The following is a 15,888-nucleotide window of genomic DNA, read 5'->3' on the forward strand; positions in this document are numbered from 1 at the left end:
AAATTAATTGCCTTAAGGAAAACAAATTGTGATTTTTGTTAGTTTGTATATGTGTCCTACCTTAAATTTTTGTCTGGATCTTCACAGTAGTCAACATCACACACTGTGATCCCTTTTTCCTGCTGCATGCCTTTAATATGGTGAAGAAACTAAATGGAGACAAGCAGTGAAACAAATTGATGGGAAATGTCCCTTTTTTTAAAAAGTACATCAGCCTTATTATAACAACACAAAGTTATAAGCCCTTTGCTAAGCTGTCACCATATTGAAGAATAATTTATTTTGCTAAGGCCATATGAACTTTGTTTCTGGAGTCTTTGTATATACAGCCTTCCTGTGCACTTGACATGCTGGAAGGCTGTGTACAGCAGGCAGAGTGATATCATTTGTTGTTTGTGGAGAGGCCTTAAGGTGTTATCGGAGTGCTAGAACTATTTAAGTTTTGGAAAGGTCTCTCAAATGGTGGTATAACAAGTGCTTGATCACCTGAACAACCTACTATGGTAAAGAAGTGAACTCTCACTAGCCTTAAAATATGCTTTCTTTCCCTCTCTTGCTTTGTTGGCACTATGAGTGGGCACTGTATGAGTACATATTTTATAGATTTTCTTATGCAGTTGTTCTGACACCCCTGCCTCAGACATGGTAGGGGTGTCTTTCCCATTTCCTTCTCATCTTGCATGTCACCATTTCCCAGAACTCGTTCAGAGCTGCTTTTATTCTGATCTAAAAAAAAATAAAAGTTAAAAATAACTTTTTCCTTTACTCTTCACTTTTTTCAGATAAGCCTTTTTATTTGCTTTACTTAGTTACTGCTGTTTAAATATTTGTTTCTCCTAAAAACTTGAAGGATTTGCTCCCCAGTTTAGACTTAAAGATAGGAGTCCAGATTCTGCTTCTAATTCCGTAGTCATTTGGAGGCTTGCCACTGTCTTTTAAGTCCATGGTATTTGGGCTTAAAATGTAGTTGTATTTGAATACAACTCCTGCAAATGTACTTTGCTCATGAGTTTTCGAACATCAAGAAACTCTGAATCCTGAGGAGAGTGATGAGCCTACTGCTTTCCACAAGAAGGAGAAGGGCTGCCAACAACAGCTTCAAAGAGGGAGACTATCCGTAATTGGAAAAACTCTTCGGCACATGGCTGCATTTGTTAGTACAGGGTATCAGCTGTGTTCAGCTTAGAGTTACCACTGTGAAAGTTTTAAAGAGTTTTGAGCTGAAAATATGTCTGCAGCTGAGAGGGAAAGCTCTTTCACTGGAAAGGAAAGCATGATTTTTCAAGGCTTTGTAGATCCTGCAGAAATATCTTTTACCCCATCTTAGAAGCTCACATAATATTTTCTTATCTTTCTTAGGAAAAATCTTGCCAAGAGTTAAAACAGCAGCTCCAGGTCCAAACAGAGTCTGTAGCTAAAGAGAGGAATGAATTGAAAAACTCACTGGAAAAAAAGGAGGGGGTAAGCTGTCTGTTTGGTTTCGAAAATCCAGAAATCAGTAATAATAAGTATTTAAAAGATTAATTTTCAGTATCACATGCTGGGACTGATGAGGGATAAAGAGGTTGCAGTTCTCAAATTGTAACCTAACTGGGGCACTGAAATAAGGTGGTGCTAAAATTTCCTAGATGATAACATGAAGCTTTAACATACAGGTTTTAGTCCTACCTTTCTGTGTCGCGCAAATCTTAGCTGTGGGGATTTTACAACCCTTCAGGTTTTTTCATTAGTGAAACAGTTACTTGGTATTACCATGTCCTACTTTTTTTAATACTTTCATAAAAAAATTGATTAAAATTATATGCAGTTATTTAATATTTCTGAATATAGATTTCTAAGCAGTTGTCGATAGAACTTGATGCAGCAAAAACACAAATACTGGAAATTCAGGTTCTTCTGAAGGAGAAAGAAAAAAGTGAGCAGCATCTCCAGGGAAGGCTGAGAGAGTTAAAGGAATCTTTTGAGCAGAAGAAAAAACATAGTGAAACACTGCAAGCTGAATTAAAAACTGCCCTTTTAGAAAAGGTAAGACTGGCCTCTCATACTCCTGTAAGAAAATGAATATAAATTTCTCAGATAAATGCTGCAACTTTTATTTCAGTGTCTGTATGATAAACAGCTGTTTGTTGTAGTAGATAAGGTCAGGATGTAGAAACAAGGTCTTCAGAGCTGTTGGAGATACAAACAACATTAACAACAATAATAAAGTTAAACAAACCAGTGTTGATATATGAATTTGGTGGGAATTGAGTTTCAGTAAAGTAATAAAAATGACTGGATTGAATGTGTTTATTTTGCTTCATGATCATGCTATGAAGCAAAAGTTGACATTTTCTGTAAAGCAGTAGAATTTTGTGAGAGTGGTTTAGACATACTCTACAGTGTTTTGGAACTTCTGTGACAATTTTAAATCAAGTCTTCTCTTATACCAGAAGAATTTATCTGAGTGACAGTATGAAACTCATAAACTATAATGGAAAGAGTTCAAATGTCTCACAGCATTAGGAAATGTTACGTTCTGTGCCATCCACTGTTAAATGTTGCTCCAGTTTTGGTTGCCCTGTGCTACATGATAGTATTTAGTCAGTCTGTGGCAACTTCAGGATTTAGGACTTGGTGTCGTGGTTTAACCCCAGCCAATGACTAAGTACCACACAGCTGCTTGCTCACTCCCCTCTGTTGAGATGGGGGAGAGGAATGGAAGGGATAAAAATGCAAAAAATCATGGTTTGGAATGTAGACAGTTTAATAGGTAAAGTAGAAGCCACATGCACAAGCAAAACAAGACAAGGAATTAATTTACCACTTCACCTCATCAGGCAGGTGTTCAGCCATCTCCAGGACAGCTGGGCTCCATTACGTATAAATGTTACGTGGGAAGACAAACATTGTAACTTTGAACATCACCCCCTTACTCTTCCCCAGCTTTATCTGCTGAGCATGACTCCATGTGGTCTGGAATATCCCTTTGATCAGGTGGGGTCAGCTGTGTCCCCTCTCAACTCCTTGTGCATCCTCAGCCCACTCGCTGGTGGGGTGGTATGAGAGGCAGAAAAGGCCTTGACTCTGTGTGAGTGCTGCTCAGCAATAGCTAAAGCATATCTGTATTATTAACACTGTTTTCAGTACAAATCCAAAACATACTAGATACTGTGAAGAAAATTATCTCTATCACAGCCAGAAACTTGAAACACTTGAAAACATTCTTAAGATTTTTAATGTTTGGTCTTAATGTGTTTCACTAAGTTTTTTGTTGTGAATTAAATTTTGCTGTTAGATTGCTTACAAAATATTACTGTAAAATCACAAATACCAGATTACTGAAGTGCTATTTCGTAAGTGGGGAAAAAAAATCTTGCCTTGCAGTAGAAATGCAATTTATTAAAATGATTAAGCTTTACTGACTGTAACTCTAATTGAAACTTGCTATGCTTACGTTTCAGGCAGAACTGGAGAATAAACTGCAACAGCAGTCTATTTTGTCAGCACAGGAGCTTAAAGCGGAGAAAGTCAAGTTAGCAGACTTGCAGAAGAGCCATGAAAAAAATAAGGAAAGCATGGAGAAGCTGCAGTTGGATCTTTATGGGAAAGAGTCTGAGGTGCTAGCAATAAGGCAAGACCTTAAGGTACTTACAGTCATGTTAATGTCATACGTGACTTTTAGTAGATCTTTTTGTATACATATTGAAATCCAAGAAACTTCAAGAACTGTATAGGCAGAAAAATGCTTCTTCTTCATATTCTATACGTATGCTATATATAGAATTTAGTGCTGTTTAAACCCTTCCAAGGATATTTGCCAGTTTACCTGAAATACCCTTGCATTTATGCAGCAGCAAACTGAAAGATGATTTATTTTTGTATTCTTTTAACAAGTTGATTTTTTGAGTTTCTCTTTCTTGTTATATATTGCAGCTTTCAGCTAATTTGAACAGCATAGCTAATTAGGGCAAGGTCTGTCAGCATGTAAGTAACTGCTAGCTTCTAGGTGATTTAACTAGAATTTTAGTTGTCAGTCTTTTCCCATGCCCTTGCCCCTTCCTTCTTGGTCGACTGTAGATGTTCAGAGATGTCAAGCTAATAGAAATGGTAGTTTTAGGGACCTGACTGGAATACAAGTGTCTGAACTTAGTCTTTGAAGTTTTTGATATTCCTAAACTGAATTTACCTGATTCGATATTAGGGTGTAGTGCCTTCAAAGAGGTACTGCTGGCAACTGAGTCAGTCAGCAAAGGTGTTTTTTTATGTCTTTTTTTTCTGCCTTCTTTCTTCATGTCAGTGCTAAGCCAATGCTCCAGTTAGTCCCAGCACATACTGCGCTGCAGAGACTGGCTGTCTACTGGCAAGATCTGTGACTTCATCACTTTTCATTTCAGATGAATCACACTGCAGCTTTGTCTGTGTATGACACTGTTGTTCTAGGCTTTTCTGAAGTTTATGGAGAGAACTAGGCACATCGGGAGATTGGATCATCTGATCTGTTTTAGATGTCAGCTTCTGATGGCTTCATTATGTATAAGTCATTGATGGCTTAGATTTCATCACTCCCTTTCACCTGTCCCAGTGGCCTTTCAGTTCCGCCACTGAACTGTTAAAGGTCTCCTGGCCATTTCAGATAGATAGGCCCATGTGAGCTGTGGAGCCCTAGCCAAACTCCAGGTTCGGGGTAGTTTTAAGAAAAAGAGAAATAACTCCTTTAAATATAGGTCATTGGAGTTTTATTAATCTTCCCCCTCCTCTGTAACATTAGATTACCTGCCACATTTCCCTGCAGGTTACAGAGGCTTTACTTTCAGTGTAGCTTGGTTGAATTGCTGTGTTAAATTGTGAAGAACTTCAGCATGATTAACAAGCAACAGTTGTTTAAAAAACCTCTTTCTTATAGTTAGTTTCTATGGCATACATATCTCTGTGTATTAATTTCCTGCAAGGCACTTAGATCAATATTTGGTAATGCAATGACCTGTAAAAGCATTGGATGTGCTCATTTAACTGGCTTTCTTTTTGGTATAGTTTTCATGTAAGTATCGCTTGTTGCAAAAAATAGCTTTGTTACAAGTATTATTGAACCAGCTCAATGATCTCTAGTTCTGACAAGTATAAAATAGGACAGTAGGCATCCCACATGCTTTTAAACTTGAATGTGGATGGTAGCAAAAAAGAAAGCTAGAACATCCTTGCAGAAAGGTAAAATAAGGTGAGTACCATGGGAAAACAAGACTTTCAAGATGAGCAGTCAGGTAACTTGATTTATTATGTAAGTGTCTGTTGAGCCTAAAGGGCCTGAGGAAGTTTGAGGTCCTCAGTAGTGAGGTGATGTACCAACTTGGAGGCTGTTTATTGGATTAAAAAAAAAATAGAAATTTTAAGACATGTTAATTATGACTAGTGAGGTCTGCTTGCCACCCCTTTTTAACGTAAAATGTAGAAGAGAGAAAAGGTGGGGAGCTGACCCTTAATTGTGGGTGTGCTGCCTCATTGCAATCTTAACCTAAAGAACTAGAGATAACTTTTTTTAGGAGGCCTCAAAGGAAAAAGCACATTGGGAAAGCCTCAGCGTGATAATGTTAGTCTTGAGATTTGAACATCAAAATGCTACTGAAGTCAGAAGAACTTTATGGTGGAGTTTCACAGTCCAGTTCAAAGTCATTTGTCTGGATAATGTCTTGCCTTGAATGAGTTACTTAATAAAAGTATACAATCTGAGCCACAGCTATGGATTTTGGTTAAAGTTTGGAACCAAAGCTGATGGGTGAGCTGGGGTTCAGATTGATCTGAATCTTATTAGTAGGCAATAGTAGAAGTTTTTAAACCTTGTATGTAAGGTGAGCTTGGGTGTCCTTCAGTGCAGGATTTTTTTGAATGGGGTTTTGAGCAACCTGGTCTGGGGGAAGGTGTCCCTGCCTGTGGCAGGGGGGTTGGAACTGCATGAGCCTTAAGGTCCCTTCCAGCCCAAGCCTTTCTGTGATTTTTAGTTGAAATAACGATCCTCCTGCATAGCTGTGCTGAGTCAGCAGGGTCTGAAGCCCAGCAATGTCAAGGACTGACACAACCAGGCTGTACTATGAGATTGTAGCAATGGTAGGTTTTCTTTAGTTAAAAATACTACAAGGGAAAATTTAAACATTCTTACGTGGTGTAGCACCGTGCTATTGGTGAGGGCAAGGTTTCGATGTGGGGATAGATCATAAAAGGCTGTACAAGGAGTGGATGGCACGAATAGGGTGGTAGGGCTAGATCCTCACGGGATGGAAGGAGTTGGGCTGTACACAGAGCACCATCTTCTGGCATCTGCTCGCAATATCATTGCTGAAATTGCTGGCTCGTCTCGGGCTGGGAGGCTGAGAAGTGAGCAAATGTTCCAGTGAAGTTCTGCAGTTGAAGATACAGCATTGCATGAGAGGCAGATGCAGAGTGGGCAGCTGCTCCCTGGAGTGCACCAGCACAGCTGGGTCCTAGTTTCTGGTTCAGTAACAGAAGATCCTTGATATGGAGCTGTAGTAAGATGCAAGTTTGAAGCTGTAAATCTTGCAGAGGAAAAGTGAGTGTTGTAACAAAATTGGAAGTGAGAATGTAGTTATAATTTTATGGATACTATTTGTTGCAATTTTACTTTGGTATAAGTTACCGCCTATAGCAGTAACTACACTCATGCATTTTTGTGACTGAAAAAACAAATCGGGTAGGATTTGAGTGCTTGTAAATGCTATAGCTTTTGATACATATAATAAAAAAAGAATAGCACCACAGATCATTTGTGTATATAGATATACACATATATATACATGTGTATATATATAAGATATACATATTTTTGCATGCACACACATAAGCTTCTTTTTTTGTGGAAAAGGTATTTTTTGTATAGAAGGGTTAATAAAAATTCAGAACTGCTATTTTTGCCTTGATTTTGAGTTCATGCAAACATACTTTGTTGAATCCTTCTCTCCTGAGATCTGCCAAGTATCTTTCAGTCTTGGCATTTGTGCTCTTTGTAGTCAGTCCTGGTTTCCTCTGTGTTCTCTAAAGAATGTTTCTTTGCTTCCAATATTGGCATCTCTGTCAGCATATCTTCAGTGGATGTTCTGGGACAGTATTCATGCTGCCAAACCGTAGGCCTGTAAGTCAGGAACTTAAGTTGCCTGTTGTCAGTCTAACCCTTCTTCTTAGGAGGTGAAGAGAGATCAGGTTAGCATCCATGTGTCTCCTTGTGGACTGGGATCAGGAAGCACACGGACTAAAATGCTCATTTTTGTGTACCTCACTTAGGTGCCTAACCATCTAGGACCTACCGCCCAGCCTGGACTAGTTCTGCTGTTTATAATTTACACTGCAACAGACCAAGTTGTAGTGAATCAGGCTTTGCTATCTTCTTATCTTTTTATTTATTTATTTAAACTCTGTACCAGTCATCCTAGCATCTGGTTTTATTTGCAAAAATAAGTACAGATTAGCATCTTCTGTTCTGTATCTTTTCCTCGAATTCAGTTTTGTCTGTCATCCTGAAGAGCAGTCTCATGACTAAGGGTATCTTGCTAGAATACCTGTCATATTCTGGGAGCAATGGCAAAAGTGAATGGTAATTAAATAAGGTAAATGGCATCAGGTTTTCTGAGAGGTGGTTTTATGTTAAAGATGCAGTCTCCTCAGCAGTCAAAAAAACTGGGCTGAATTGCTGCCATAGTGAAGACTGGGCGAGGAACAAGGATAATAACTGGAATGTTTAACCATGTGCCAGAGGATTTCTATTCATTTCCAAAGGATGCTGTGAAGGACTTTTGAGCAAAGCAGAAAGAAAGGCATGGATAGGTAGAAGGTTGATTTACTGTTAAAATTGCATTGAAGGGTTTCTCAGTAGTATTGTTATTAATCACAGCACAATTGAGGCACTTACACATGTAAGCTATAGCATGCTGAATTGTATGAAAAGTTTCAAGACTCATATTAAAAACTACTGACTTACAGAAATGTTTGTGCATAATACAGAGCAGAATAGGCTGAATACTAGTTCCACTTATAATAAGATTTACATTGTCTTAGTGTAGGTACAGGCGCAGTGAGATAGCCTGTACAGCATAGACATTTGGGGGAGAGAGGGGAGGTGAGAGAGAAGTATTCCCTATGTGAGGCTTTTAATTTGTGTGTCACTATTCACTTCATTAAATTTTATCATCCTGTGCTAACAAATTGGATGCTTAAACCATGTTCACTCCTGGAAACAAATTTGAATGAAAGCTGTGGTTTCATTATGTTTCTTTCTAAAACCGCAGTTACTGTTGGGTTTGCCTGTGAAGATGCTACATGATGATGGTACACTTCCCATCCTTTCTCATTGTTAGGCAAATATGGTACTCCACTGCCCACAGTGGAGGGGAGAGAGCTCATTTTGCTTTCTGAAAGACCCACCCTGTGCTGAAAGCTGGAAATTGCAGAAGCACTTCCCATTTTGCTTAAAAAAAAATCTGAGTTAACACCTTGCTAAGTAGTGAACTCTAATAGCTCAGAAAACAAATAAAGTAATTTGTCTGCAAATTCATTTTAAAAGCCAGTGCGAACTTTTTAAGTGCCACTGGGATTGTTGAAAATGCCGTTGAGTCAGCAGTGGTCCATCACTGATGTTTCAAACTACATCTGACTCTACAGGAAAAATACTTCAGACATTTCAAGGGAGGATTAGGAGGCATCAGAAATCAATTTGGTTTTAAATCAACACAGGAGAGGCTAAAGTATATGCATAATTAAGTGAAGCCGAAGTTGTTCTTATTCCTTTTAAAAACACTAACCTTCAACAAGAGGTTTGATTAGGATTTAAGTAAGAGCTTAAAAAAGAATTTAGTATATCTTGAAAGAATTTAAATCCTTATTGGTGCACTGGAGGTAATAAACTTATTACTAATAATAAATATCCTCACATTCTGCATGATCGTAGCATCAAAGATTTCCATAAAATACCAATATTTTGGAGGAGTGGAGGATGAGTTTGGTATTTTTCTTTCTCATTGGTTCCTTATGAAAGAACATGCTTCTAAGCAGAGCTAGTCCTTCCCTAAGCCTAAGGCTTAAAAAGGTATAACCTCCAGAATATTAACTCAAGCAGAACCCCAAAATTTGACTTTGTTGTGAGGAAATAGAATGAGCCTTGTATGCAAGTTAGCTTCACTGCGGCTTAAGTAACAACTGTCAGAGTTATAGATCAGTTGATTTGCCCAGAGAACAAAATAAGTTTGTGTGAGCGAATTCAAATTTGTCCGCTTTTCATCAGTTACCTTTCATTCTCTGCCTTTCTGTATGTTTTCACCTTTTCTCTGTGGAAAGATGCAAGGTGGAATATGTACAGTAAGGTATTGCTGGTGGAAGTGGTACTGGGGTAGTTTCTTTTATTTAGGGTAACCTTGTAACCTAGAAGTTTCTGTCAACATTTGGAGCTAAATGTTGCACACTAGGTAACAGTTTTTCCACATGGAAAAACTTCAGATACTTCGGTGTCTGAAGTTCTTGTGCTGATAGGTAACTTGCGGAACTCTCTTTGTGATTAGTCCACAGAAGAAAAACTTGCTCTAGCTCAAGAAGAATTGGTTTCCAGCAGAAATCGAATTGCTAGCAATAATCAGCAGATTCAGGAACTGAAGAAAGCAAAGTCTACGCTGGAGCAGGATGCGTCAAAGAAGGAGCAGCAGCTGGGCGAGAAGACCAAAATGTTACAGGATCTTCAGAATGACAGGGTAAATGTCTTTTGACATCTTCACACAGGCACATACACCCCACACTGGCACCCTTTATTAAATTCTGTTGCATCTCTAAACAAAGGGTGTATGGGGGACATAGCACTATTGTAATGTGTGGCAATGGCAGTTTTACTGAACCTTTGGTGCCAAGACTTCTAACAGCAGTTGAAGCGAATTTGATTCAAAATAGGCTGTTAATTTGTTCTAAGTGGCTAGACAGGTGAAAAAATCTTATTAGTTTTAAATTTAGAACTACAAACATGCTGCTAAATGTTTGCGCTGTGAACTGTGGATAGAGATATGTGGCAGTTGTTTCCTACTAATTACAAAGCCTCCAAGTAGGTTTTGGGCCCTGGATGTTTGTTGTTTGTTCATTTATTTATTTTGTGAACTTGGAAGAAGTAACTTTTCTAACACTTCCTATTTCTCTTCAAGATTTTGAAAGAAAAAGACTTGGCTAATGAGAAATGTAAAACAACAGAGCTCCAAGAAATAAGGAGTAGACTTGAAAAAGAAAGTGCCAAGCTGGGTGAAGAGCTTAGAGCCTCCAAGCACGAATTTGAGAAGGTATATTCAGACAAACTGAGTCTTAATGTGGTTGGTTATCTTATAAGAAAAATATGCCTACTCGGTAGTTGTTATTTGTAATGGCTTTGCAAAGATGGTTGCTGTCAGTGTCAGTATTACAGGTAAAGGAACCAAAGCCTAAATTTCATTGCGGTTCCTGAGCAATGATGACTTGATTAGTGATAATCCTGGGGCACCGGTGCCCAGTGTCCTTGGCCAGGTGAACCACACAGCTTGTTTTAGCTTCAGGATGGGTTGTATGTCCTGGCTTTTCTTCTGCACCACTGTAGATTCACTGTGCATACGCTTACTCGACTATTTGGAAGAGCAGAAAAGATGTCCAAAAGTGTCATGAATGTGAAGTTTCCCAGATATTCCAGGCACATCTGGTACTTATCAAGGATGCGTGGTAGAGTTGAAACTGCCTTGATGTGCTGTGGTTTCTTAAAATGTCTGTAAAAGTCACAGTCAGGGAAGAAACAATGTCAGGAGCCTCATAAAAGACTCACTCTACCAAAATCATAACAATCAAATGAGCTCTCTGAAGGGTAAAAGTTTGGAGACTTTAATTAAATAACGTTCAGTCTGCTGTAAAACAAACCATTTCTCACCACACAGTATGTATTTTTTAGTCTCTGCAGAAACAAATGCTCCTAAAAGACTTCAGTTTGTTTTCCATGTTACAGTATTAGAGTTATACTTACATCTGTTAAGTACATGGGGTTTAAGTTGCTTTATAAGTATAAATGAAGGTACCGTCCCTATACACTAATAAAAAGAAAGTAACATGATACCTTATGGGTTTCAGATGTTATTTTGTTCTCCAGTATTTAGAAACTGGTCTCTTTATTTTTAGCTAGAAGTCTGTACTTTATGTCAAGTAATCTATGTCCAGTACATTCTTGGATTTGGGGGAAAGGTTACTATAATTCTCATCACTCCTAAAATATTTATTCTAAGGAAGAAAATTTATAAAGATGTATATAAAATGCATGCACACCAATGGCAGCTTAATATTCATCTCTTGATCTACATACAAGCAATCAGACTAACCAGAAAAAGTCTCCTAAAGGCCTATATTGTTTCACATCTACCAAGGAGTAAATAGATATGCGTCTATAGGGCATCCTCCTATTCTCAGGATATGTTCTCTCCCTGTCTTTGGTTTTGTTTTAATTTTGATTTATGGAAAGCTGACAGCCCCTATGAGTCTCTTTGTACCTTTATGCTTGGCTATGTAATTTTAAGATAAATGATTCCTGTAAATTGACTATTTTACTTCAGGATTTTGTTATATTTTATTACAGAAGAACATGTAAAACTAATACTTAAAAGCAAATGTATCGTCCTGCTTACTTAAAACAGAGGGTATTTATTGATACATTTAAGACTAATAGTAGCTACCATCAATGTTAGGTTTATAAGTTGTCATTACAATGCCTTTAACCTCATTATTGCAGCTAGAGAATGATGGGAAGTAAATTTTAAAACAGACTCTGGAAAATGACCATGGATGTCTCATTTCAAAGAATTGCATAAAATAATCCAACAGAACTTCAACTGCTTTAGTAGAAATATACAGTAAATTTATTTTATAAATGAATGTAGTTCATAATATAGGTAAAAGTTTAAAATCTTTGATCATGAAAATCATGAATACTTTAAAAGTATAAAATTAAAAAAAAATATATAAAATTTTGTGCTATAAAATTATCATTTCTTCCAGTGATAAAACTAAAATTATTTCTGGCTTCTCCTTGGAAAGAATTTACAGTAGTTTTGAATTTAAAATCATTTACACTTTCAAAGTTGCTACTTTAACTTTGAGCTCTATATCCTAACAGGAGGTGGCAAATCTCAAGGATGCAAACCAGCTATTGATTCAACAGAAATTAGAGCTGCAGGGCAAAATAGATAATACTAATTCAGCTCTGGAACAGGAGAAAAAAACCCATCAAGCTGTCAAAGATCAGCTGAAAAAGAGAGAAGAGGAGCTGAAGAAAGAATGTGTGGAAATTGAAGCTAAACTGGTTAGTATGTTAGAGAGTATAAGACTTGGTTTGTGCACATGCTTTTGGTTTCTTCCAGGGACAGAGAACAAGCAAAGAGTTGACTTTAGTTTCACATTATATTAATTTTTAAATTACAAAGTCAGAAATCTTTGAGGCATTTAAGGATGTGGGAGAATTTAATAGGATGACAACCTTGTCTAATAGAGTTTGTTGATTAAAAGTAGTGATTCTAGTGCAGTAAGTTTCCTTGCTTTAATTAAATGTAGGGAATAGGGAAAGAATACTTGGAAGGTTGTTTTTCATTGTTCCATTGTTTTCTTAGCATGCAGAGCAAAAAGAGAAAGAAGAAGAAAATAGGAAACATGAGGAAAAGGAGACCAAACTCACCACGCAGGTCACAGCCCTGAATGAAAACCTGGCTACCATGAAGAAAGAGTGGCAAAGCAGTCAGAGGCGAGTGAGCGAGCTGGAGAAACAGACAGATGATTTACGTGGGGATATTGCTGTCTTGGAAGCAACGGTGCAGAATAACCAGGATGAGAGAAGAGCGTTGCTGGAGAGGTAAGCTATGGTCATGGCACATGTGAAAGTATAGTTTGGGAAATGGAAAGTCTCACACTACAAACTTGTTTCAGTTGATTCAGGATTCCCTATGCGTGCTTTATTTTAATCTGCTTTTGTTCCTAGTGTTTGGGCTGTGGGTGCAGTTTCCAGAGTGCAACATTCTATTGTCCCTGCCAAAATACAGCAAAGGGTGTTGGGACTAAACTGTGCTCTCCGTGGGCTTTGACAAGGTGGCTATTTTATAGAAAATCAGGCAGGCATATCAGGACCTTATTTATAACCAAAGTCGCACTTACGTGCTTGTGCTCAAAGATCTACACCTATCCATAAAAGCCATCTAAATCTGTCGGGCTCCTCTGAACTTTGAAGTGTGTAGGTTGTGGCTTCTCATCTGATCTGCTGTATGAACCTTACAAGGCCTTGCAGAGGGAGCTTCTCGTATCTGAATTAGCTATCCTTCTCCATCACTCCAAGGCTCCCCTGCCTTGACTTAATCAGATTAGGTGTACTATTCATCCAGAAGCCTGGAAGAGATTTCTAAGTGCCTCCAGTAACAAGAACTTGTTTAGACACTTATAGGTATGCCCACTGCTCAATGTTAGGAGATTAAATATCCAATTGGATTAGGTAGGCTAAGGGTCAGACAGGAGGCATTTTATCCCGCCTGAAAACCGACAGTCCTCTTTTCTCCAGTTCTGCTATTGTCACTACAATAGATTTAAATGTTAGGTAAGAAGAGTGCCTTTCCTTCAGGCAGCAGGAGCCTGGCAAGGCAGCAGAAGTTACCTGAAAGCAGTGATTACAAAGGTAAAAGAAACACCTGTGAGACAGGAAATTTTATTTGTCCTTATTTCCTGACATGTTTGGTGAAGGCAGAATGGAAAACATTTTTGAATACTGTCAAGCTTGCTGACTTGTTTTTTGAGCAGTAGACCTTGGGAGAGGATGGCATCAATGCAAAAGAGGTCCTCTTTCTTTGGCAATCCCTTGCCATACTGTTCTGAACTCATGCAGTAGCTGTTTGCAGCTTGGCAGGAAACTGTTGCACAGGGGTACATATTAGGCCATGTTGTTGATGGACTTCCTTCAGTAATGTCCCTGGGTTTAGGAGTAATTCCAGATATTAATAAGACACAGATCCTTGGGAACAGTGCCGGATAATCTTAAACTGACTGTTAGAACAGAATATTTTTCCAGTCAAGGCATCCAAGAACTTTTCACAGCAAGGATATTTTTGGCTGAGAGTTATGAGAGAAGCTTCTCAGACATGACAACCTGCCCAAAGGAGGCAGTGTGTATTGCTGTATATGCTTTGAGCTGACTATTTACTATTTTTTTCCTCAGGTGTATAAAAAGTGAGGGAGAAATTGAAAAGCTTCAAGCCAAACTTGTGGAAATGAAGAAAAAGCTGGACAACACTACTGCTGCAATGCAGGAACTTGGCCGAGAAAACCAGTCATTACAGGTATAATTTGATTTGAAGCAATTAAACCTGTTGACTCTCTGTGTGGGAACTTACGAGAATTTCAAGTTTGTGTCAGATTGGTGGTGGGTTACTTTCCAGAGTGATTATGATATTATGCTTGGTGTATATGAGGGCCATATTGCTGTCTGTGGGTTATTAAATCTGCTTATAGTTCTGAAAGTCAGAAGGTTTTCTCTCTGAACAAATATAAGCTCTCAATATCATGGCAGAGATGGTGCTTTCATACCACACTGGGTAGTGTGTGCAGTGAAAACAGAGGAAATTAGGAGGAATTAGGTAAGCATTTTAAAAAACAAACCTTTTTGTGTATCTTCTATATAGATCAAACACACCCAAGCTCTCAACAGGAAGTGGGCAGAAGACAATGAGGTACAGAACTGTATGGCCTGTGGAAAAGGCTTTTCAGTGACAGTGAGAAGGGTAGGTGTGTTTAACTGTGTGTCTGTGGGGATTTTCTTTTTCTATTGCTTTCAAACTCTTACATAGGATACAAACTTCAGGAAATTACCTTAATAGTGCTGTGGAATTCAGGACATCTCAGAATACAGTTATTGCTTGCAGTGCTTTCAATATTAAAAATAAAGTGTGTGGAACTTGCTTTATTCATAATTCTTTTGCCATTTTAACAGTATCAGTTTATAAACAGTGTTAAAGTAGCTCAATCCCCTAAGCGAACAAGCAAAATTACGCTGTTGTCAGGGTGTTTACAGTGAACTTATTTATAACCAGCCTGAACTGGATTTACAAATATAAAAGGAATGTGTATTTGTTGAAATTAGATACAGAATCATAGGATAGTTAGGGTTGGAAAGGACTTTAAGATCATCCAGTTCCAACCACCCTGCCATGGGCAGGGACATCTCACACTAAACCATGTCACCCAAGGTTCTGTCCAACCTGGCCTTGAACACCGCCAGGGACAGAGCATTTATATGTGAAAATAGGAGGCATCAACATGTGTTGGTGCTTTGTGACTATATATTTCTAAACACTAACTAGACATGGAACAGAAGAAAGAACTGGATATGTTTTAGGTCAGACCTTCTTTGACAGCATTTTGCTGCTGTCAGGGTGTGCTCCATGAACTAGATGAGGTATACCTGTGAGGTTCATTTTTGCAGTGCTTCCTGGCTTGGTCTTAGGTGGCTCTCCCTGTCCTGCATTATTTGAGTGATATTCTTTGGGTAGTCTTTGAACAAAGGCTGCTGGATCCTTTGAATCAAGGATACTTTTCAATGTGAAAGCAGGTAGTTACAGGTAAGACCATGTTTTATGTGACCAGAACAAGTCCAAGAGGAGAAATTTAAGAGGAGGATGAACCTGAACCAGTTTATTTCCAAAACTGGTATAGTCTCCCGACTTAGTGAAGTGCTTCTGAAGGTTTTACTCCAATACCATTTAGAAAGAATTTACTCTTGTGCCCTTCCGTGTGCCATGTAACTACTATTTAAATAGTCAAACTAACTTCTAAAACATGAGACTTTACCTGACATAATGATCTCTATTGGTGATCGATGCATTGATGTTCGGCATG

At 38.3% G+C, this 15,888-nt stretch overlaps 1 protein-coding gene across 4 annotated transcripts in view; it reads left to right on the forward strand.

Moving 5' to 3' along the window:
* EEA1 (early endosome antigen 1) overlaps positions 1-15,888 on the forward strand; it is a 74,892-nt gene that overhangs the window by 52,234 nt on the left and 6,770 nt on the right. For all 4 annotated transcript variants that reach the window (XM_061454601.1, XM_061454602.1, XM_061454605.1 and 1 more), the window contains 9 exons: positions 1,360-1,461; positions 1,831-2,025; positions 3,444-3,626; positions 9,537-9,722; positions 10,161-10,292; positions 12,137-12,322; positions 12,627-12,865; positions 14,213-14,333; positions 14,676-14,774. In XM_061454601.1, coding sequence (XP_061310585.1) covers positions 1,360-1,461; positions 1,831-2,025; positions 3,444-3,626; positions 9,537-9,722; positions 10,161-10,292; positions 12,137-12,322; positions 12,627-12,865; positions 14,213-14,333; positions 14,676-14,774 — 1,443 coding nt within the window. The remainder of the gene's footprint in view (positions 1-1,359; positions 1,462-1,830; positions 2,026-3,443; positions 3,627-9,536; positions 9,723-10,160; positions 10,293-12,136; positions 12,323-12,626; positions 12,866-14,212; positions 14,334-14,675; positions 14,775-15,888) is intronic.

The sequence above is a fragment of the Pezoporus flaviventris genome, unplaced genomic scaffold (assembly GCF_033815535.1).
Source record: "Pezoporus flaviventris isolate CSIRO_AGI_PZ_B2104156 unplaced genomic scaffold, CSIRO_AGI_Pfla_v1 ptg000016l, whole genome shotgun sequence".
In the NCBI taxonomy this organism is placed as follows: domain Eukaryota; kingdom Metazoa; phylum Chordata; class Aves; order Psittaciformes; family Psittacidae; genus Pezoporus; species Pezoporus flaviventris.